The sequence below is a fragment of the Molossus molossus genome, unplaced genomic scaffold (genome assembly GCF_014108415.1).
Source record: "Molossus molossus isolate mMolMol1 unplaced genomic scaffold, mMolMol1.p scaffold_m16_p_20, whole genome shotgun sequence".
In the NCBI taxonomy this organism is placed as follows: domain Eukaryota; kingdom Metazoa; phylum Chordata; class Mammalia; order Chiroptera; family Molossidae; genus Molossus; species Molossus molossus.
In genome coordinates this window covers 1,277,820-1,299,450 of record NW_023425356.1, presented here as the reverse complement: position 1 = coordinate 1,299,450, position 21,631 = coordinate 1,277,820, and the positions used below count along the sequence as shown (strand labels likewise).

General features: G+C 48.0%; 1 protein-coding gene across 4 annotated transcripts in view; it reads right to left on the bottom strand.

The window, feature by feature from the left end:
• RIPOR2 (RHO family interacting cell polarization regulator 2) overlaps positions 1-21,631 on the bottom strand; it is an 85,877-nt gene that overhangs the window by 39,335 nt on the left and 24,911 nt on the right. For all 4 annotated transcript variants that reach the window (XR_004960863.1, XM_036271978.1, XM_036271975.1 and 1 more), the window contains exons 2-5: positions 5,688-5,814; positions 3,263-3,418; positions 2,501-2,579; positions 4-27 (exon numbers count right to left, since the gene is read on the bottom strand). Coding sequence is in view for 3 of the 4 variants with exons in the window: in XM_036271978.1 (XP_036127871.1) it covers positions 4-27; positions 2,501-2,579; positions 3,263-3,418; positions 5,688-5,814 (386 nt within the window). In the remaining variant the exon portion in view is untranslated. The remainder of the gene's footprint in view (positions 1-3; positions 28-2,500; positions 2,580-3,262; positions 3,419-5,687; positions 5,815-21,631) is intronic.

Genomic DNA, 21,631 nt, shown 5'->3' with positions numbered 1-21,631 from the left:
TACCTTGTCAAGGTCATACAGTACACCCTAAAAAAAAAAAATGCTTGCATTAAAAGATATCTTCCTCAAAATTATTACTGATACTAACAGAGGGATTTTTTTTGTCTGCATTTCTGCATTATCAGTGAAATAATGACCAGCCTGTAAAGTTCTACTGGGTTTTCTGACATTTGCTTTAAAAGAGCAAAAAAATCCTAGTTATTTTAAATACTGTAAAAGTACTTTTAAGAGCCACTATTTATTTATACCGTGTCTCCAGAATTCCACCCAGACCTCCCGGCCACCTGGGAGTAGTAAGGGTCTCATTTGCTTCGAGCGGTTTTCTGTTACATGTCCAGGGACACTTAAATCCATATTCACTTAAAAAAATTTTTTTCTTTGCCCTGGCCGGTTTGGCTCAGCGGTTAGAGCGTCGGCCTGAGGTCTGGAGAGACCCGGGTTCGGTTCCCGCTAAGGGCACGTACTTCGGTTGCAGTTTGTCCCCGGTCCTGGTTGGTCGTGCGGGTGGCAGCCACTCGATGTGTCCCTTTCACATCGATGTTTCTCTCTCTCTCCCTCCCACTCTATCTGTACAAAAAATGGAAAAATATCCTTGGGTGAGGATTAAAAAAAAAAAAATTTTTTTTCTTTATTGATTTTAGAGAGAGAGGAAGAGAGGGAGAGAGATAGAAACATCGATGAGAGAGAACATCGATTGGCCACCTCCTGCACGCGCCCCATTGGGGATCAGACCCACAACCTGAGCATGTGCCCCGACGGGGAATCGAACTGGTGACCTCTTGGTGCGTGGGTCCACGTTCAACCACTGAGCCACACCGGCGGGTACTATTCACTTTTTAATTCTTAAAAAATTAATGGTGTAACTACAAAATGTAGCTGTGATATATGTGTTAAAAATATACTGGCCTTCCTGCTTAAACATGTAAAACTGGTATTTCAGAGGAGTCCTTCCCGGTGATAATTAGCTTTTCACAAATAGGTTTTATTTTATTTTATTAATTAATTTTTGTAACAGATATCCGCCCCCCCCCCCCCCGACACCCTCTTCCCAATCCCGCTCTCATAAATAATTTTAAAAATAAGTTCATAGCCCTGGTTGGGCGATTCAGTTGGTTGGAGCTTCGTTCCATGTACCAAATGGTATCTCTCTTACTTCCTCTCTCTAAAATCACTAAACATATCCTCAGGTGAGGATTAAAAATAAATAAATAAATAAATAAATAAATAAATAAATAAATAAATAAATAAATTCATATCCTGTGTGCTCACAGTTTCACTGTGGAATCTGTGCTCGAACCCCCTCCCCTACTCGAGGTTTCTATGGAATGCTAGGTCCTAGCGGAAGCCCTGCCTTCCAGTCCCCATTGTTCTCCAAGGAGGGACACTGGTTGCCATTGAGGATGGTCAAGGGCATTCAGACACCCTGAAGGCCATTTCACAGGACTTCCACACAGATGGGGTCCATTTATACTCTAACATCATTACAACATAAAACCCTTAACTTCTATAAAAACTTTTAACCTCTAGCCTTTGAAAATTCTGGACAACAATATGCATTTTAACACATCTCCTAAAAAGGAAAGAGGGAGCAGCTACAAATGGGTGGTGGTACCTGCTGGGGATTTACAGGCGTTCCCTGGACGTTCTGATGCTATGAAACATTAAGGTGTACTATCCTTAGATGTGAACAAAATCACTTAAAAGAGTGGACACACTAGAAACACCTCTCCAACCGGATTGTCACAGGTCATTAGAATAGAGCACATTTGCAAGCATCTCAAACAAGACAATGTGTAGGCGAACTGGCTCAGGAGTCCTCCAGCTTCTAACAGCATCTTTGGAGCCTGCTTTTCTTCTCTGATATCATCCCCCCTCCCTCCCCGGTACATTAAAAAAGAACCAGAGATAGCCCTGGCTGGTCTGGCTCAGCGGTTAGAGCATCGGCCTGCGGTCCAGAGAGACCCGGGTTCAGTTCCTGCTAAGGGCATGTACCTCGGTTGCAGTTTGTCCCCGGCCCTGTTTGGGCTGTGTGGGTGGTGATCACTTGATGTGTCCCTTTCGTGTCCATGTTTCTCTCTCTCTTCCTCTCTCTCTCTCTCTCCCACTCTATTTGAACAAAAAACAAAAAATGTCCTCGGGGAGGATAAAAAGAAAAAGAACCAGAGATAAAGCAAAAGTTCTGAATTCCCAACTGGGTACTGATAATACACTAGGTAAACTCCAACTTCTTATTTCTTTTTATTAGTCAAGGGAGGAATATAGGGAGTATTTTGTCCTGATGATAAATTTTATCTGCATAAACATGCTTGGAAAATACTTAAATGTATTAAGAATAAAGCATTAAAATATACATCAGAAAGCAGATAGTACTTTGCCCCTTGGATCTGCTTTCCTTGAAGGTTCTTCTTTGTACCTATCTCCACCCAGTAGGACATGATACTTAGCCAAAATACCCCACCAAAACACCATGTTAACATCCCGATGATTGGGTGGTACCTACCAGGCGAGAGTTCCTTCTCATGTCTTTTAACTGAGTGGTTAACTTGTCTAACTCCGTCTGGTGGACCTCCAGATATTCACTGCAAAGACGAGACGGGTCATAACCATGCGCTCTGCGGCTGCCCACTGGGATCACGCTGACCCTTCTGCAGGGGGTTACGACCTGAGCCTCGCTCTGTGGAGGTTGGAGTTGGTGGGGAAGAGGTATGGCATTTTCCTCATCTCTCAACGTTTTAAAATTTCTATCAACTGCATCTCATACTATCCAAATGATCAAAAAGGAGAACCCTCGTGAGGCTGAACGCCCAGAGCGAAAAACCAGTGGGGAGGTTAGGGTCCAGACAGGTGCGGAGTGGTCCTGGGTCTGGGCTCTGTCGGGTGCACACCACACTGGCTGAGGGTCTGTTCTGGGCAAACGGTCCCTGGAACACCCTCGGGAAGGTTTCAGAACTTTCTTCAGCAACCTCCAACACAGGCCTGCCTATCAACGCTGTTTCCCGGGAACCCAGTGCTGAACAGAGGTCAACAGAAACGCGTCACTATCCCAGGTCTCCTTCACCGTTACGAACGTCACATCGAACCCACAAATGTCCCATCTTTGGGGCTCATTTAAGGTTTCCTCAGTGGTGGTACAAGAATAAGATATCTACCACAGAAACAGAGACTTTAAAATGATCTCACGAGACTTGTTTTTCCCTCTGAGCTCCACCCCCCGGCACTTTAGAAACAAAGAAGGTTCAGCTCAGGGCTGGGTCCCGCTTACTCAAGGCCGCTTTTCAGGGCCCTGTAGATCTCCTCCACCCTCCTTGGCTGAGGCTCTTTCGGGGGGCTGTTATTCTTGTGTCCTAAATTGTGCATTTTCTTCAGTTTGGCCTGAGGCTTCTTGAGAGCAGAAGTGTTCTCAATGAAGGAGTTGCACCTGTGAAGAAAGCAAGCCGAAAGTGTGGCCCAGGCATCCAGAGGGATTTGAAGACAGAAACACCTCTGCACCCTCTTGCATTTTGGGGGAAAGATAGCACTCCCTGTGTATTGACACATCTGAGCCAGCCTACACTGTGTTTCTTGGTATCAGCTCTAACAGCTGAAATCTGGACGTATCACTGGGCAGTGGCTTTTTCGAGTCAAAGCCTGGCTTCAGGTGACATGCCCTCTGAATGAAAACATACCACGTCACCAAGGCCCCACAGGAAGCCAAGGACACGCAGTCAGGTGGAAATAAGAAACAGGCAGAAGGAGATAAACCAACTAAAACATGTACATTAACAACATCAGGCACAAGCGTCTATTAAATTAGACTAGGGTGTGAATGAATGCCTGTCTCGGGAAGAGGTGTAAGCATGACAAATGGCTGATTCTGTAGAGTGTTAAAGAAAAGCATGTGAAGCTGGACTGACAGCTTTTTCTTAAACTTTGTTTTCATGGAGTAAGTTATGTTCAGATATAACAGAAAGCCCGACGTCTCTGTGAGTGGCTGGGAGGCGGCCATGATCTAGCAATAGCACTTCTGGGTATTTTTCCAACGAAAACAAAAACACTAACTCAAAAAGACTGATGCAACTCTGTGTTCACTGCAGTGCTATTTACAATACCCAAGATGTGGGAACAACCTAAGTGTCAAGAGATGAATGAATGAATAAACTAACTGACGTGTACATATACATATACAGAATGGAATAGTATTCAAACATAAAATAGAATGACATCTTACCATTTGTGACAATATGGGTGGACCTAGAGGGTATTATGCTGAGTGAGATAAGTCAGGTAGAGTATGACAAATATCGTGATTTAACTTATATGTATAAGTTAAACACACACACACACGAACCAAGCTCACGGATGCAGAGAATGGACTGGTGGCCCCCAGGGGTGGCGCCAGGTGCTGAGCTGAGTGGGTGAAGTGGAGCAGAGAAAGCGGTAGGGTTCAAACCAGTGAGAAAAGGACAGCATCGGGTGTTGCCATGGACATACAAAAAGCCTCTACTGTTCTGTAAGAAAATGTGCAACCCTCTACCCCAAAACAGGCACAGGTGACCTGGTTATTCCCAAAGTAAACACAAAAGGGAAAACACTTAGGAAGGGATGTTTGACCTCACAAGGGATGACATTAAAAAAAAAAAAAAAAAAAAAAGATTTTTAGAAAATGCTCAGTACTAACAAATGTGCGGGAAAAGGCACATCTGTCGCTGCTGGGAGAGGACAAGCAGGTTCAGACACCGGAGGCTCTTTGGTGATATTTGTCAAAAGACCTAGAAACAGCCCCGCCGGTGCGGCTCAGTGGATGGAACATCGTCCCGTGGACTGAGAGGCCCCGTTCAATTCCTGGTCAGGGCACCTGCCCGGGTTGAGGGCTCAATCCCCAGTAGGGGGCGTGCGGGAAGCAGCCGACGATGATTCTCTCTCACATCGCTCTTTCTCTCTCTCTCCCACCCCCTCTCTCTAAAAAATCAATAAAAACATATTTTTAAAAAACAAGGAGTGGAACCCTTGCCAGTGGCTCAGTTGTTAGAGCACCAGCCCTTGGACCAACGGGTCTTGGGTTCAATTCCTGGTCAGGGGCATATGCCTGGGTTGCAGGTTCAATCACCAGTCCTGGTCAGGGTCGTGCAGAAGGCAACCACTTGATGTCTCTCTCTCCTTTCTTCCCTCGCTTCCTTTCCATTCTCTCTAAAAAATATGATGGAAAAAATATCCTCAGGTGAGGATTAACAACAACAAAAACAGAGTGGAAGTGGAGGTAGGGAGAGTCATACCCACATATTGGTAGCTTTTCCTAAATCTTCAGCCATCTCCTTTGCAGGAGAAATTCTAAATGATAGAAAGAAATGATCGTGCCTCACTGTGGTGGCTTACATCATTTTCAACACAGAGATTAAAGTAAGATGTGTGAGTGTGTGTGTGTGAGCATGTGTGTGTGTGCGTGTGCATGTGTGAGTATGCATGTGTCTGAGTGTGTGAGCGTGTGTGTGCACGCGCGTGCACATATGTGAGCATGTGCACATGTGAGTGTGTGCCAGAGTGTGCACGTGTGTGTGAGTATGTGCATGTGTGTGTGTGCACATGCACTGACAAGGCTGTGTGTGCACGCAGAGGCTCTTCACAGCATAAAAGCTTGCCTCCTTCTCAGCAGCATCCCAGGGGGAACCCCACCGACTTGCCTGGACCTTGGGGGAACCCCACCGACTTGCCTGGACCGCCTCTCCTGAAGGCCGCTGAACCCCGCAAATGACTGGCTTCGAATGATGCCATTGGGCCCTCCCGGCGAGAAGGACTGAGATCCCACCAGCATGATTTCGGGGAGTCTGGCCGGCAGTCCTGGAAGGCAAGAGACAGTCGGCAAACGCAGGCAGGTTCAGACAGAGCACTGAGCTCTGGGCAAGGGGCCGCGTGACAGGAGCTCCGGGGAGTGAGTCACAGGCCGTTAGATGCTTGTGAAGCTGCCTCCTGCCACATTCTCTCTAAGCCAAAGGGTTCTGCTCTCAGGTGAAGAAACCCAGATACCTACCTCCTGCGACACACAGACTAATAAATTAGACACACTTACAGGCACTTTAGGTCTCCTTCAGGGATCTTTTTAAAAAAAATCTTATCCGAGGATATTTTTCCATTGATTTTCAAATAGAGAGGGAGAGAGAGAGAGAAACATCAATGTGAGAGAGACACAGTGAGTGGTTGCCACCCACATGATCCCTACCAGGGCCGGGGATCAAATCGAAACTGAGGTACGTGCCCTTGGCCAGAATCAAACCCGTGACTCTCTGGTCTGTGGGCTAATGCTCTAACCTCTAAGCCAAACTGGCAGGGTGCTCTATTTTTTTAAAATACATTTTTATTGATTTTTTTTTTTTAGGGAAAAAGAGATAGACACATCGATTGGCTGCCTCCTGCACGCCCCCTACTGGGGATGGAGTCCACAACCCGGGCATGTGCCCTGACTGGGAATCGAACCAGGACCTCTCAGTCCATGGGACCACGCTCAATCCACTGGGCCACACTGGCCAGGCAGGGATCTTTCTCTCTCTCTCTCTCGCTCTCTCTCTTTTTTTAAAAAAGCAATGCTCAACCATGCCTTCAAACACACACAAACCCTGTCATGTTTCCCTCCACCCAACACCAGCAAAGACACAGCAAGAGGCCATGTCCAGTCAGGCCAGATCCTGCATCGCCTTCAAACCCGGGTTCCCAGTGGAGCCTGCGCCCAGAAGGCACAGGCCGAGCACACGGGCTCCTCCAGTGAACTCCCTTACACCTGGGCCCCTGTCCTCCCCGGAAGCACATTTAGAAAGGGCAGCTGAGCAGTGGTGGAGGCTAAGAGGCAACTGGAATGATAGGATCGGAGAGAACAGGGAAGAAGGGGAGCAGGAAGTGCGGCCCCACACACACCCCATCTAGCCACTTGCTCCCTTCGGCTGAGACTCACCCCGGGAGGACCCAGACACACGGTCACAATTGTCGGCTGGGCAGAGCCCCAGGTCGGTTTCCCTGGGTGGCTGCCCTGGCGGTCAGATGGCTCCGTTGTCCTGAGATCAGGAAGAGTCCAGCACACATGCTGTCTAGCAGGTGACCTCAGTCGGGAGAAGGGGAGGGGCTCCCGTCCAGATGGAAGACTCCCAAAGCGGGTGACTCCCATTGCTGTCGGAATAGCATCAACAGATGCCCTTTAAAGCCCCAGCCAGCAAGGGAGGCTGGAAGGGCCTGCCGGCTGCAGCAGGCCTCAGCCCCCAGGTCGATGTGGGGGGACGATGGCAGCTCTGCAAAGGGAGGGGGTCCCCAGAGACAGGACTCACGGCCCCTCACCTAGCACTGGTCTTTACATCCCTCGCCCACCCAGGACAGCGTCTCCGGGTCCCAGGCCTCCCGCAGGGACAGGTGCTGACTCATCAGGCAGTCAGCAGCGGGCTTGCTCTTTGATCCTGGTGGGACGTGCGAGCACCCATTCCAGTGGGTGGGTAGGGGGGTATGTTTTGGACCTTCTCAGGAATTTTTTTTTTTTTTTTTAATCCTCACCCGAGGATATTTTTCCATTTTTTGTATAGATAGAGTGGGAGGGAGGGAGAGGAAGGGAGAGGCAGACAGAAACATCGACGTGAAGGGACACATCGAGTGGCTGCCACCTGCACGACCAACCAGGGCCGGGGACAAACTGCAACCGAAGTACGTGCCCTTAGCGGGAACCGAACCCGGGTCTCTCCGGACCGCAGGCCGACGCTCTAACCGCTGAGCCAAACTGGCCAGGGCCTTCTCAGGAATTTTTAAGGTGTGTGCAGTACAACCAGGATCTACTGCACACAGGTAGCACGAGCACATTTGGAGGCCCGGCCTCTGTTTATTGCTCCCCACTCCTCCCCAGGCTCAGAGACTACGGAGTCATCAGACCTTCATGGGTTCTCCTAACAGCTTTTCTAACAGCTGCGAACTGAGAGGTCTGCTCACTTTTCATTAAAAACAGCTTAGGTTCGGGAAGCATCTCTGTGTCACACGCAGACTTGTAATTAAAAAAAAAACACTGGTTTTTTTGGGTGGGCTCTTTCTGCACCTGATAATTCCATAACTGAAACCCCACTTTCCTTGGTATGGTGAGTTTTATTAGTATTGTACCTCACTTTGTGAATGGGGGTCAAGGCATTGCGGAACTCAAATATGGGAAAAGGCTTACAGCGTTTTAAAATGTTCACGGTATGAGTGTCGTGGACTTGCTAGAAATTACCCATTTTTAAAGGGAAAAAGTGTCCTCTCTTCTCCGTGGGTCACCCTGATGCTTGGTGCGCACTCTCAGGTCTCCTGATGGAAGCAGCATGGACTTTGACCAGGGTTTGGGATTTTGAAAAGAAAAAAAAATGATGCTAAATTGGTTGATATTTTAAAACTGTGGTTAAAATAATCTGCTGCAATTTCTCATCCAACTTTTAAAATATGCTATTCATTCTTAAATAAACCTCTCTTTGCTAAGTTTAAACGTCTTGTTAAATGAATTGAACACTAGGGTAAAACACATGAACCAATTATGAAATAACTTCCCTTCCTCCTCTGTTTCTGTGACAGGTAAGAACAATTCTCAAGGACCAAACACGTCTTCATCAGATTCTAAGAACTGTAACATGCTTTGGAGGCGTGTCTTTATTTATGTGTTGCATGGAAGACCAGGGGGGAACGTGTACGACTAAGAGGTCTAATGTTCACTCCTCTCTGGCCTTAGTAATGATCATTATCAGTCGGGAAAGAATTTGGAGGACTGGCTTAGGCTAGGATCTCTGGCCATCGCTGGCTGCCTGACAGGCCGACGCACCGCCCAGGGACGGTATAAAAGAAGCATGCATTTGCTCCTCACGCAAGGGCAGGGTCTAGGAGAGAAGGGTGGGCTGGGGAGCAGGAGGCCAGGGGTATTAGGGCCAAGGGCACACAGCACTCCCTACTCCACACCCCAACTCTGAAGCAGGGGAGAGTTCTTTGCTGCTGGTTCTCCACCCTTCCCAGCAGCCATACTCTGTCATCATATATTAAAAATTTTTTTCCCTTTATTGATTTTAGAGAGAGAAGACATGAGAGAGAGAGAGAAACATCGATGAGAGAGAACATCGTTTGGCCGCCTCCTGCATGCCCCCCGCTGGGGATCGGGCCCACAACCTGGGCATGTGCCCTGACTGAGAATCCAACAGGAGACCTCTTGGTGCAGGGTCGATGCTCAACCACTGAGCCACACTGGCCAGGCTTAATAATGCTATTAAAATCACTATCCATTTCTAGAAAAAGTCATCCTTCCTTCTTTAAGAGGAGGTGCGGAGAAAGCGGGACTTGACTAGGAAAACAGGTGTTGGCCCCCCAGAGGTGGATGCTCAGGGTTTGATACTCGCCCGCCCTCCCCCAAAAGGCCGCAGGACCGGCCCCTCGGTGCTTTCCGAGCCTGTTCTCCAAGCGCATGCGCGCCCCTCCCAGCCCGGCAGCCTTTCCATGCCCCCACCTCTTGGTCAAGAGCAGAAGTATAATTCAGTTGTCTAAAGACGCATGTGGACCAGATGTAAATAGCCTGCTGGGCTAAATGATCATTTAAGATAAATTCTAAAAATAGGTGTCCGCTTATATATGGTTGCAAGGTACCCATTACAGAACAGTTGACTAATCTTTTTAGAAAAGGAGATATATTTAAGTCACTGGCTATTTTTTATGTACTGCTTTTAATAAGTCAAGGCCATGCTAATAGTTGCTTCTCAGTTGTCAACGCTGTCTGCTCACCAGATGACAAGTGCACCCGTGCCACCTAATGCTGACTGTGGATGGGTGAAAATATTTCGAGAACAGCTCAACACAGCCTCAGTCCTCTGAGGAGACAGGGAAGAGCCAAGACGGGCTTGTGGGCAAGTGGTGAACTTGGCGAAGCTGCTCTCTGTGGAGTTTCTACCCCATGTTCACAGACACACGGTGTAAGGTTCAAGATGAAGTTATCCGTCGGTCTTCCCATCTCAAGGCCTGACTTCCCATCACCCCACAGAAGGCAGGCCTTCTGCTTAAAACACAGAAAGTGAGGAAGGGCTTTATAAAAGGTAGTTCGAAGACTTAGGTTCAACTAAGTTGGAAGAAAGAGGACGAAACTCATGTTCGGATCCCTGGAAACTGAGGCTATTGGTTCTCTTTCCATGTTTTCTGAGACATGGAATCATTAAGTCCATGTTACCTACTCAGCCCCGGCAGGACACTGCATGGTGTGCAAGAGCCAAAGAGAACCAAAGACAACCTCTGCTTTAACCAGCTGCGGTAATTTATTAGAAGAGGTGATTCGACTGTACCTACGCACCCAGGAGGCCAGTGTGATGTAAGACGTGACAGAGACCGCTGTGCAGTGGTTCCGCTCCAAAGAAGACCGGAGGCAGAGGGGACAGAGTGTGGCCTCTGCAGTCACCACCCTGGGCTACCCGGGCACCACTGTTCGGAACCCCAGCCTCCCTTTCCACCACAGATGATTTGTGCAAGTGAAAGGCACACACCACCCGCTATGTCATAAATTAGCTGTTAATAATAATGAAAAGTAACAGCATTCTCTGCAGAGAGAGGGAGGTGGGGGAGAGGAGCAGCCCGGAAGGTCACACAGAAGAAAGCATGGAGGGGAACATCTTTTTGAAGACAGCAAGTTTTAGATAGGCAACCAGCTCAGCTACTTTAAACATGCAGAAGAGCTAAAAACCCGGCTACTTTGGGAGCCCAGTTCAAAAGTCAAGTTGCAAAAAAATATTTGATTTTGAAGCCTATAGAAAAGTTGCAAGAAAAGCACAAAGGCTCACCAGGCTCACCGTTCGCCAGTGTCTGTCACATTTTACTCTGCTACCCACCTATGTACACGCACACATGTCCTCAGTCATCTGAGAGCAGTCTGCATATGTACATGGAGCAGTTTGCAAATATGGTGCAGATGTACTCCCGTGTAGTCAGTGTGTATTTATTTCCTGGAACACACATCTACTGACACAACCTCGGTACAACCACCAGTATTGGGAAACACATCAATACAATACTGGCCTCTAATGTACAGACCTTATTCAGATTTCACTGTATACTGTTCCCCAGCCCACTCCAGGGGCCCATCCAGGATTGCACCTGCCTCTCCTCTCGAGTCAGGTGTCTCTAGTGCCCTTTAACCTGGGATGGTCCTTTGGCCTTTTCATAAGAGTGTAGACCAGCTGTTTTGCAGAATGTTCCTTAGTTTGGGTTTGCCTCATTTTCTCATAGTGAGGTTCAGCTATGACTGGGGCAGTGATGTCACTCAACGACACCAATGTCCTGCTCTAGGTGTCACCTCAGAAAACACAAGCAGTCACTCGGGCCCATTACTGATGACGTTCCCTCTGACCATGTGGTCAAGGTGTTCTTGGCCAGTTTCTCCCTGGAAAGTTACTATTTTTGCCTTTGTAATTGATAAGTGGGTGAGAAGGTGTTCTGAGGCTATGCAAATATCTTGTTTCTTTAACCTCAGGGCTTTAGCATCTGTTGGTGAGTCTTGCTCAAATCAATTATTACCACAATGGTGGCACAAAATGGTATTCTTTGAACTCAATCTGTTTTCTTCTACGGTAAGAAAGGGCTGTCCTGAATCCTTTTATTTATTGGTTTACTTCTTTATTGTCAGAATGGTCAGGATGAACTCCCTTACTCTCATTTGATACAAAAACTGTTTCTTGAGGCATTTTCTGAGCAGCTCTGCCGAGGGACCTTGCCTCATGGACTATAAACCTTGACAAAACTGGTGGGGATTAAATTAGTCCGGGACTCACTTGCATTATAATCATCTTCCTGAATACCTCATCTCTTTAACCACGCTACCAGCTTCCTGAGGGCAGGCACCGTCAGTCGGTACCAGCCGCTCTGATTCCTGGCATAGCAGGGGAGGGCACTGGCTGACCCCGCTCCCACCCAGTCACCGGCACGTCTAAGCTCCAGTTTTCGTCAGTGAAATGAGGACACTAGTACCTACGTCAGCGAGGCTACTGTGAGAAGGAAATGAGATGGTCTCTCTAATTAACTAGGGCTTGTTCTTTGAAGCTAGATCCAACTTTACCAGCCAAACGGAATGCGCTAACTACAAACCCTCCTGTTTTCTAGGTGAAGACATACACAGAAATCATGTCCTCTGACACTACTGCTCTCTCCTTTTCTCTCTTTTAGCCCCCATCCAAGAACTGACAGCTCGGGGAAGCCATTTTCAGGGTCTGGCTGAGTCAGGTGAGGAGTCGAGAAGAGATGTCAGATCCTGGGACAGTCAGCTGCAGGACTTCCAGGTCATCCCGCTGCCCCAGCCCGGGGAATGCAGGTCTGTCTGCTCTCATTCTGAGGGAATAAATAAGTGCAGGGAGTAGCAGCAGCCTCAGGACCATGAGACGAGAGATGATTCAGGACATAAAACTCGCTTCAGTCTCACAAGGAGTCGAGTGGATTGTGAACAATGATGCCATGACTCATTTTAAAATGCAAAGTTAGAACACTTACCGAACTTCTCTGGGTACAAAGTACGTATGAAAACAGGACCAGCTGTTCCTGGGTTTGAAAGAGCTTTCTGCGCTTCAATGGAGGTGGATGCTATTAGCAATAAGAAGTAAATGTGCCCATATAGTACATGTGAATTTATATTAACCCCCATGAAACCTATGAATATTAAAAGGGAAAATTTTCTCGGGAACATGGTCCTCAGACAGCCTGGCTGCAGCTGCTGAGAGAAACATACACCCACCACAGACATCCCTCTTATGATCACCAGGTTCACAAACAACGCCAGATGCAGAAGCATGGTCCCATGCCGCGCTGCCCGCCCGCGCTGCCCGCGTCCGGTTCCTGCCTGCAGCCTGTTCGGCCCCAGGGCTTGGGTTCCTGCTGCCAGCGGATGGTGGCTGTTGTCCCTTCAAACAGCATCAGAAAGGGTACTGACATCTATTGCGATTTGACTTTATCGACAGCATCATTTTGAGGAGTTCATATCTTTTTATTGTTTTCATTAGAATTGAGCTACATCTTTGGAAACCCTAGAGAGAAACGCGGTTAGGTTCCGGAGGGTGCTTGGCACAGTGTTCTCCAACGGGCGCGAGGCAGGCAGGGCGTGGAGGCAGGACTTACAAATGAAGCCACGTGGTGTATTTCATCTCAGGGAAACAAAGAAAATTACCTTGAAGCTTCTCAGATACGCCTACATAATCCAACAAATACACATGCACGTGGTCGGTTCACTGATTTCTGGCCATCTGAACAGGCAGGAAAATACAGCTGGAACAAGGACTCAGTCAGGATCATGACCTTCACTTGAGCTGGGAGGTGACTGCAAGGGCCTTGCACCCGAGGCGACACCTCCTGCTGACACACAGGCGGTCCTCTCACACTCGGCACACTCACCGTCCCATTTCCGTTGTTAGGGAAACACTTGTAAGAGCAGCACTTGAAACGCTTAGCATTCAGGCGTCGTGTTATAGACCAGAAAATCGCACTGCGGGGACAGAGCCCGGGGCTCTCCAGGGGCCTGTGCTCGTGAAGAGACCAGGGGCGGCGCACCTGCCGTCCTCAGCTCTGGCCCTGACCTGCCTTTTTCTACCAAAAAGAAAGCAGTGAGGGCTCGCTCCGCACAAGGGAGCCCGAGGACTTCTGTGGGAAGATGCAAAGGGTTATTCACAGTCCGTTCTGCGGGCGGGTCTGTGAACAGGACTTCCCTCCCTGACCACGTCTCGTTCTCTGTGGACAGCCGGCACGGCAGATGCCGGTCCACAGTGTGGGTGTGTTCCGACTGATGTCAGATGCTTATTAGCCATTGGAATGACTCCCGTGTGCAACCCTAATTATCCAGAAAGACCTCACAGCACACACCTGCTGTGAAAATTAACATGGATCGAGGTGTTGGTGTTGAGGGAGCTTGTTCCATGACAGTTGGTTGGCCCTGCAGTCTGATAAAAGCCAGACATGTTTGTTACACATTTTTTAAAAGCAACATCTAAATAGAAAGATGTTTTTTACCAAGGACATGAGCTAGGTGAATGTTGGCACTTTCTACTGACAGTGTACTAAAAGTGGGGAGAAATGTATGGGTTGTGTCTAGTTCTCTGCCTGGAGGCGAGTTTCTCTGATAATTTCACCTTATTCTTCCCAGATCTGCGTCATTTCATATGAATGTAGTTGGTAAAAAGAAAAAGGAGGAAGACAGAGATGGCAGTCGGAGGACCTAGGTCATGAGGAGTCCCCAGAACTCTGACACAAGATGGTGCATCCACGTGCCACCAGACGCCAGCAGGTCCTCAGCCCAGTGGCTGCCCAGAGACTGGCACACATGCTCCGAGCAGTGATTTTGGAAAAATAAGCTTCTATAATAGGGACAGAAGCTGCGATTCAGAGCTTGCTGCTGCATACTGAGAGGGTGGCCGCATGCACCTCATCCGCCGACTCATCTTTGGTTGCCCAAAGCAAATAATGCAGCATCGGCAGCAAAGCACGTGGCTGTGGCTATGAGCACATATCCGGGTCGTCAACGGGGCAGAGCTAGGTTCTTTTTCATGGTGCACTCAGGGTGGTAAGGTAATGTCCCCCCCCAGCTGTCTACGGCCCTTTCCCTGTTCACTGCCTGGAGCCAGATTACCAAAGGGGGTCAGGTCTGTTTTCACAGAGCAGGAGAAAGAGGGGTTTGAAGGGTTTTCACAAGACCACCTGCCTCCCCTGATACCCCCTCAGTCACCTCACTCTCACCAGCTTTCACCCCTTCTCTCCTGGGCCATCCCAAACAGCGTCGGGTCGTCCAGGTGCCAGGCACCATCCAGCGGGACGCTGGCAAGAGTCACCTCAGAGCCAACTCCCCAGGCTCTGCCTGCGTGGAGCAGGTGAGGACGCAGCGACCTAAGCAGGGAGAACGCAGGACGAATGCACTGCACGACCGTCCCTGTCCTTGGGCTCGGCGAAGGCCAAGGTGAGGTCGCCGAGAAGGGCAGTTTGTCTATTTTCTCTAGAAGGAGAAGGAGGTGCGGTTTGGCCTTTGCGCTTGGTAGGTCGACCCTGCCCCACTTCGAAGCAAACAAGAAGCCTATAATTTGACCACATTGGCTTTAATAAATTCCAGATCCACCTAGTTTTCCACTCTGGCCTGGCCAGCGGTCGTGAGGGACCATCTCTCTCGGACATGGGCAGGCCACAGGGAAAGGAGCCGTGTGGTCAGGGAGCCTCGGACTTTGCCTCTGTCCTGGCTTGTAGGGAGGAACTTGGAGACTTTCACCACAGACACGGAGACAGAGAAGTCTGTGGCTGTCAAGACTTATAGAAACAAATGAATTCTTTGAGCAAACAGGCCATGTTAGCTGGGAAACAGTAGCCAGGCTCAAGTGAAGAGAAGACAGAATATCCATGCAGGAAGCCTGTCGACAGAGGCCTTCTCCACCAGGTGGACCTTCCAAAGCATCTGGTATCAGATGCTGAACTTGAAAGAATTTGGAATAGGCGGCCTTTTGGGCATCAAAATCAACAGAGTGGCTCATCTTTTGGTGGTCACACTGTTTGTATCTCTAGTTTCACCAGGGGCCTCAGAGAAACACCAGGAGATTCATAGTAGCATTTCATGTTTGCAGACTGCTCTGTTCCAAGGGTACTGACAGCTACTCTCTCTGGACACCAGCCCTGTGGACAGGAAGGGCTGTGAACTTGGTCTGTTGCACAGAGGAGGAAACTGGTCTGCAGGCAGCTGTTACAAGCAGGCGCAGTTTCTGCCTCCAGATGTGGTCTTGCTTCTAGCCATCTCCACTTTCCTTCGGCTGAGAAAGCAGAAGTCCTCCCTTCGCCCATTTCTGAATGCGACTTTCCTTCACTCCGAGGAGAAGGGTCAGCAGTGCCGAGCGCCCTGCGGCCCCGCCAGCATCTCATCAGTACTGATCAAGTGCTCAGAAGTTTCAAGAACTAGTGATGTTTATCTCATCATCATGTCCTTACCTTTCGTTTTCTTATTCCACAACCATTCCCCACAATGAGTTCTCATTATGGGTCAATAACACAGAAACAAGGTACTACAGCGTGTTAGATTCAACAAAAATAAGTGGGTAATCTCTGCTGCTCGGGGGTAATGCACCTCGTTCTCTTGTAGTTAAATCCAGAAAGCCACACCCACTTTTAGGGACTGAGTTATTAAAATAAATATTTAACCCATATCCCAGCCTCTGTACCTAACTATTGACATAATTAGATCAGTGCTCTCTAGAAAGCGCCTAATATAATGCAACATCTAACCTAGAGATTCTCAAACATGGCTGCAGATTAGAATTGCCTGGAGAGCTTTTAAAAACTGTCCTTGGACAGCTACATGCAAAAAAATGAAGCTAGACCACCAACTTACACCATACACAAGAATAAACTCAAAATAGATAAAAGAATTAAATGTGACTCATGAATCCATAAAAATATTAGAAAATGTAGGCAACAAAATTTCAGACATCACACACAGCAGAATTTTCACTGATACAACACCTAAGGCAAGAGAAACAAAGGAGAAAATGAACACATGGGACTACATCAAACTAAAAAGCTTCTGCACAGCAAAAGAAATGGAAAGGCAACCCACTGTATGGGAGAACATCATTGCCAATGATGTATCAGATAAGGGGTTAATTTCCAAAATATATAGAGTGCTCATACAGCTCAACAAAAGGAAGACAAAGAGCCCAATTAAAAAATGGGCAGAGGAGCTAAATAGACATCTCTCTAAGCAGGACATACAAGTGGACAAGAAGCATATGAAAAAATGCTCAATGTCACTAATCATCAGAGAGATGCAAATTAAAACAACAATGAGGTATCACCTGTCAGAATGGCCGCCATCAACAAATCATCAAACAACAAGTGTTGGCGAGGGTGTGGAGAAAAGGGGACTCTAGTGCATTGCTGGTGGGAATGCAGACTGGTGCAGCCACTATGGAAAACAATATGGTGTTACCTCAAAAAGTTAAAAATTGAACTTCCATTTGACCCAGTGATCCCACTTCTAGGAATATACCCTAAGAAGCCTGAAACACCAATCAGAAAGAATATATGTACCCCTATGTTCGTAGCAGCACTATTTACAATAGCTAAGATCTGGGAACAGCCCAAGTGTCCACCAGGAGACGAATGGATAAAAAAGCTGTGGTGGACTTCTGGTCAGGATGGTGGGTAGGTAAACGCGGTATCGAGTCCTCCCACAACCACATCAAAGTTACAACTAAACTACAGAACAACCATCATTCAAAACCGCCTGACATCAAGCTGAATGGAAGTCGTACAACTACGGAATTAAAAAAAAAAACGCAGCTACATCCAGACTGGTAGGAGGGGCGGCAGCAGAGGCGGCGGCGCCACAGGCTGGGCCCACACCCACGTGTGGCGGATAAAAATCAGGAGGACACCTCGGCTGGGAAGGTCCTTCCTGAGGACTGAGGGGTCTCCATCCCACACCAGGCACCCTGCTCAGGGTTCCAGTGCCAGGAAGAGAATCCCCATCACTTCTGGCTGGAAAAACCAGCGGGAACTGAGGCTCAGGGAGGCTGAGGCGGCTGGAGCCCCAGGCAGCTCCTTAAAGGGCCCGCGCACGGACTTATCGGACTCTCTCCCTCTAAGCTCGGAGGGGAGGCAGCTCGAGGGGCACCAGAGACACACAGGGAAGAACTGAGCTGTTTGGCACTGGAGTGAGGGCTGGAGAGGGGGCTTTCTCTGGGACAAACGTGCTGTCAGAGGCCTTTGTTCCTTTGGTGAGCCCTTCCCTGGGGCGGCAGACAGTCGCCATATCTGGGACTCCAGCAACCTGGCTGACACTGGTAGCCCCGCCCTGCTGACTCCCTGAGGCCCCGCCCCACCCAACTTTCAGGCCCACCCAAGCTGTTGCCAGTTGCTTAACCATAGGATTGGCCTGTCTTGGATCCTGCTTCAGGTTTTTCCTAAATTCTTTCAAACGAGCAGCATCGGGTCTCAGCGAGCCCCATACCTCTCATTAAGTAATACACTGAAACAAACACAGGGAGGCAGCCAAAATGAGGAGACAAAGAAACAGGGCCCAAATGAAAGAACAGAACAAAACCCCAAGAAAAGAACTAAGCGAAATGGAGATAAGTAACCTAACAGATACTGAGTTCAAAATACTGCTTATAAGGATGCTCAATGAACTTAGTAAGAACCTCAGTGAACTTAGGGAGGGCCTCAAAAGCATAAAAAAGGACCAGTTAGAAATCATGGATACACAGTTAGAATTGAAGGAGGCATTAACTGAAATAAAGAATAATTTACACAGCTTCAATAATAGAGTACGTAAATCCAAGGAGCAAACCATCGATTTGGAATATAAGGAAGCAAAAAATGCCCAATCAGAACAGCAAAAAGAAAAAAGAATCCAAAGAAATGAGGATAGTGTAAGGAGCCTCTGGGACAACTTCAAGCATACCAACATTCGCATCTTGGGGGTGCCAGAAGGAGAAGAGCGAGAACAAGAAATCAAAAACCTGTTTGAAACAATCATGGCAGAAAACTTTCCTAACTTGGTGAAGGAAACAGATGTACAAGTCCAGGAAGCACAGAGTCCCAAACAAGATGAACCCCAAGAGGCCCACACCAAGACACATCATCATCAAAATGCAAAAGGTTCAAGACAAAGAGAGAATCTTAAAAGCAGCAAGAGAAAGGCAGCTAGTTACCTACAAGGGAGTTCCAATTAGGCTGTCAGCTGATTTCTCAAAAGAAACTTTGCAGGCCAGAAGGGAGTGGCAAGAAATATTCAGAGTGATGAAAAGCAAGAACCTACAACCAAGATTACTCTATCCTGCAAAGTTGTCATTTAGAATCGATGGCCATATAAAAACTTTCCCAGACAAGAAAAAGTTAAAGGAGTTCATCACCACCAAACCGTTATTATATGAAATGAGGAAGGGTCTTTTTGAAGAAAAAGATAAAATATATGAACAAACAAAATGGCAATGAATACATATCTATCAACAATGGAATCTACAAACAAAATGAATAGGTAGAACAGAAACATTCTCATAGATACAGAGAACATTTTGTTGGTTGCCAGTTGGGAGGGGGGTTGGGGGAATGGGTGAAAAAGGTGAAGAGATTAAGAAGTACAAATTCATTGCTAGAGTGACAAACCTCAAAGGGAAAGGGGTTGGGGGGGTGGGAAGAAATAAACCAAAGAACTTATATGTATAACCAATGGACACAGACAATAGTGTGGGAAAAGGTGGGAGGGGGGCGGGAGTGGGGAGGAGGGGGTCAATGGGGGAAAATGTGGAACATCTGTAATACATTTTACATCCAACAATAAAGATTTAAAAAAAGAGAAAAAGCTGTGGTACATTTACACAATGGAGTACTATGCAGCTCTAAGAAAGAAAGATCTCTTATCCTTTGAGACGCTATGGAGGGACCTGGAGAGTATTATGCTAAGTGAAACAAGCCAATCAGAGAAAGACAAATACCACGTGATCTCACTTATTTGTGGAATACAATGAACAAAACAAACTGATGAAAAAAATAGACCCAGAGACAGAAGTAGGGTACAGACTGACAAACCTCAGAAGAGGGGGTGAGGGGGAGGGACGAGATAAACCACAAACCTTATATGCATGTACGCACAACCATGGACATAGACAACAATGCTGGGGACAGGGTGGTGGGGGGAGGATCGGGAGGAGGGTGTCAATGGTGGGGAAAAGGAGAAATATCTGTAACAAAAATAAATTAAAAACAAAACAAAACAAAAAATCTGTTCTTGTCTGAGCCTTGTGCCCATACATTTTTTATTTAATTGATGGGGGGGAGGTGCTGGTAATAAGAATTAAAAAAATAAAAATCTCCGCAGGGTTTATATTTTCTATGCATAGTCACTGATCACATTTGCCTCCCATTCTTTCCATATGTAAGAAGTTGAGTCATTAATGTTCTCCAGTTGCCTGATTCCAACCCCACTACAAAAACACTCGAATCGGCATTGTAAGCCTTCACCAGGAAAACAGGGCAACACTGCCTCTCTTGTTTAATGGTAAGACAGGAATGGTTCTGGGAATCTTAGGGTAAAGGGAAACATTTCCATTCCTGGAAAGGCTTAAAGTCTCCACATGTCAGGATTGGGACCTGGGGTCATCTCTTCTTCCGGTTTCCAATGCTGTGCTGACAAGACAGAATCCTGCCTGCCTGGGTTTGGGGCCTGGCTGCACCCCTTCACAGGTGTAGCCTGGCCAGTTGCTTCCCCTCTCCAGACCTCAGTGACCTCATCTGTGAAATGGGGTGCTGAAGGACCATCACAGGTTGCTGTGAAAATTAAATAGGTTAATGAATGGCCACGTTGGCTATTTTTTTTTTTTTTTTTATCCTCACCCGAGGACATTTTTCCATTTTTTGTACAGATAGAGTGGGAGGGAGAGAGAGGAAGAGAGAGAGAAACATCGACGTGAAGGGACACATCGAGTGGCTGCCACCCGCGCGACCAACCAGGGCCGGGGACAAACTGCAACCGAGGTACATGCCCTTAGCAGGAACCGAACCCGGCTCTCTCTGGACCGCAGGCCGACGCTCTAACCGCTGAGCCAAACCGGCCAGGGCCACGTTGGCTATTTTTATCGCCCAGTCATTTCCAGTTTCACAAGGTCCAGATGGACGCTGCATCCCCTGGCAGAGAAAAGCGTCCGAGGATGTCGGCTTCATGAGTTTTGTGATTTACCCGGGCACTTGTTTATAAGGGCTGTGCCTTCCCAAGTCTCCTGAAAGTCAAATTGGTAAACTGTGCTTGTCTCTTCAACCGTAGAGACTGTAACGCCACGGTGGGGGTGGGGTCCAAGAGAGCTGGTTTTCCTATTTAATGCAGTGTGGGGACCACTTCCCACCAAGCAGGCACTTCTCCGAGCTTGTGTTCTGTGGCAGGGTCTGCTACAATCCAGTGAACGCCCTCCAGACCAGCCGCCGACATGTCTTTCTGCAGCTGTCTTTCAGGCTGTCCGTTCTCCAGCTTCATCCACAGGCTGTAGGAGTGAACACGCAGAGAACACCAATCGAGGGTGTGGGCATTCGCAAACGGGAGCCACGGAATCCGAAATGTGAACTAGGCCACATCTTCCAAACATGACATGAATTCACATTAGAATGTATTTTGATTCCTGGGAGGGATAGAATTTTTTTTTCTGCACCAAAAATGTATCATCGGGCAGGATGGGCCTCTTGTTTCTGAGTCAGCATGTGGGGTCCCAGCCCCAGGAGCAGATGTGCTCCAGCTATTCTGCCTGGGCTATTTGGGGGGACAAGAGATGGGGGGCAACGGCGGAAACAGGTGGTTGGATACAGCCAGTCACTGTGCCCCAACCCTTCAGCCGCCCTCTGGGTGACTCCGTGTGCCACAATTAACATTCACAGCCAGAAAGGGCAGGTCCCATCCTCCACTGACGCTTCTGTGCGCTCTGGAGTCAGAGCGAGTGGTGCGAGCGAGCGCTGGTCTTGGCGCAGTGGGCTGCCGGGTCCAGGTCTACACTGTAGCGCTGCCCCGTCATTCTGCTGGGGCTCCGCTCTCATGAAGGACTGGGCGACGAGAACAGACATGATCTCGGGTTCCTGTGAGGGCTCAGTGAATTAATATGTGCCTGGCACACTGGCAGTGCTATGAAGCCACAGCTGTTATTATGCTATA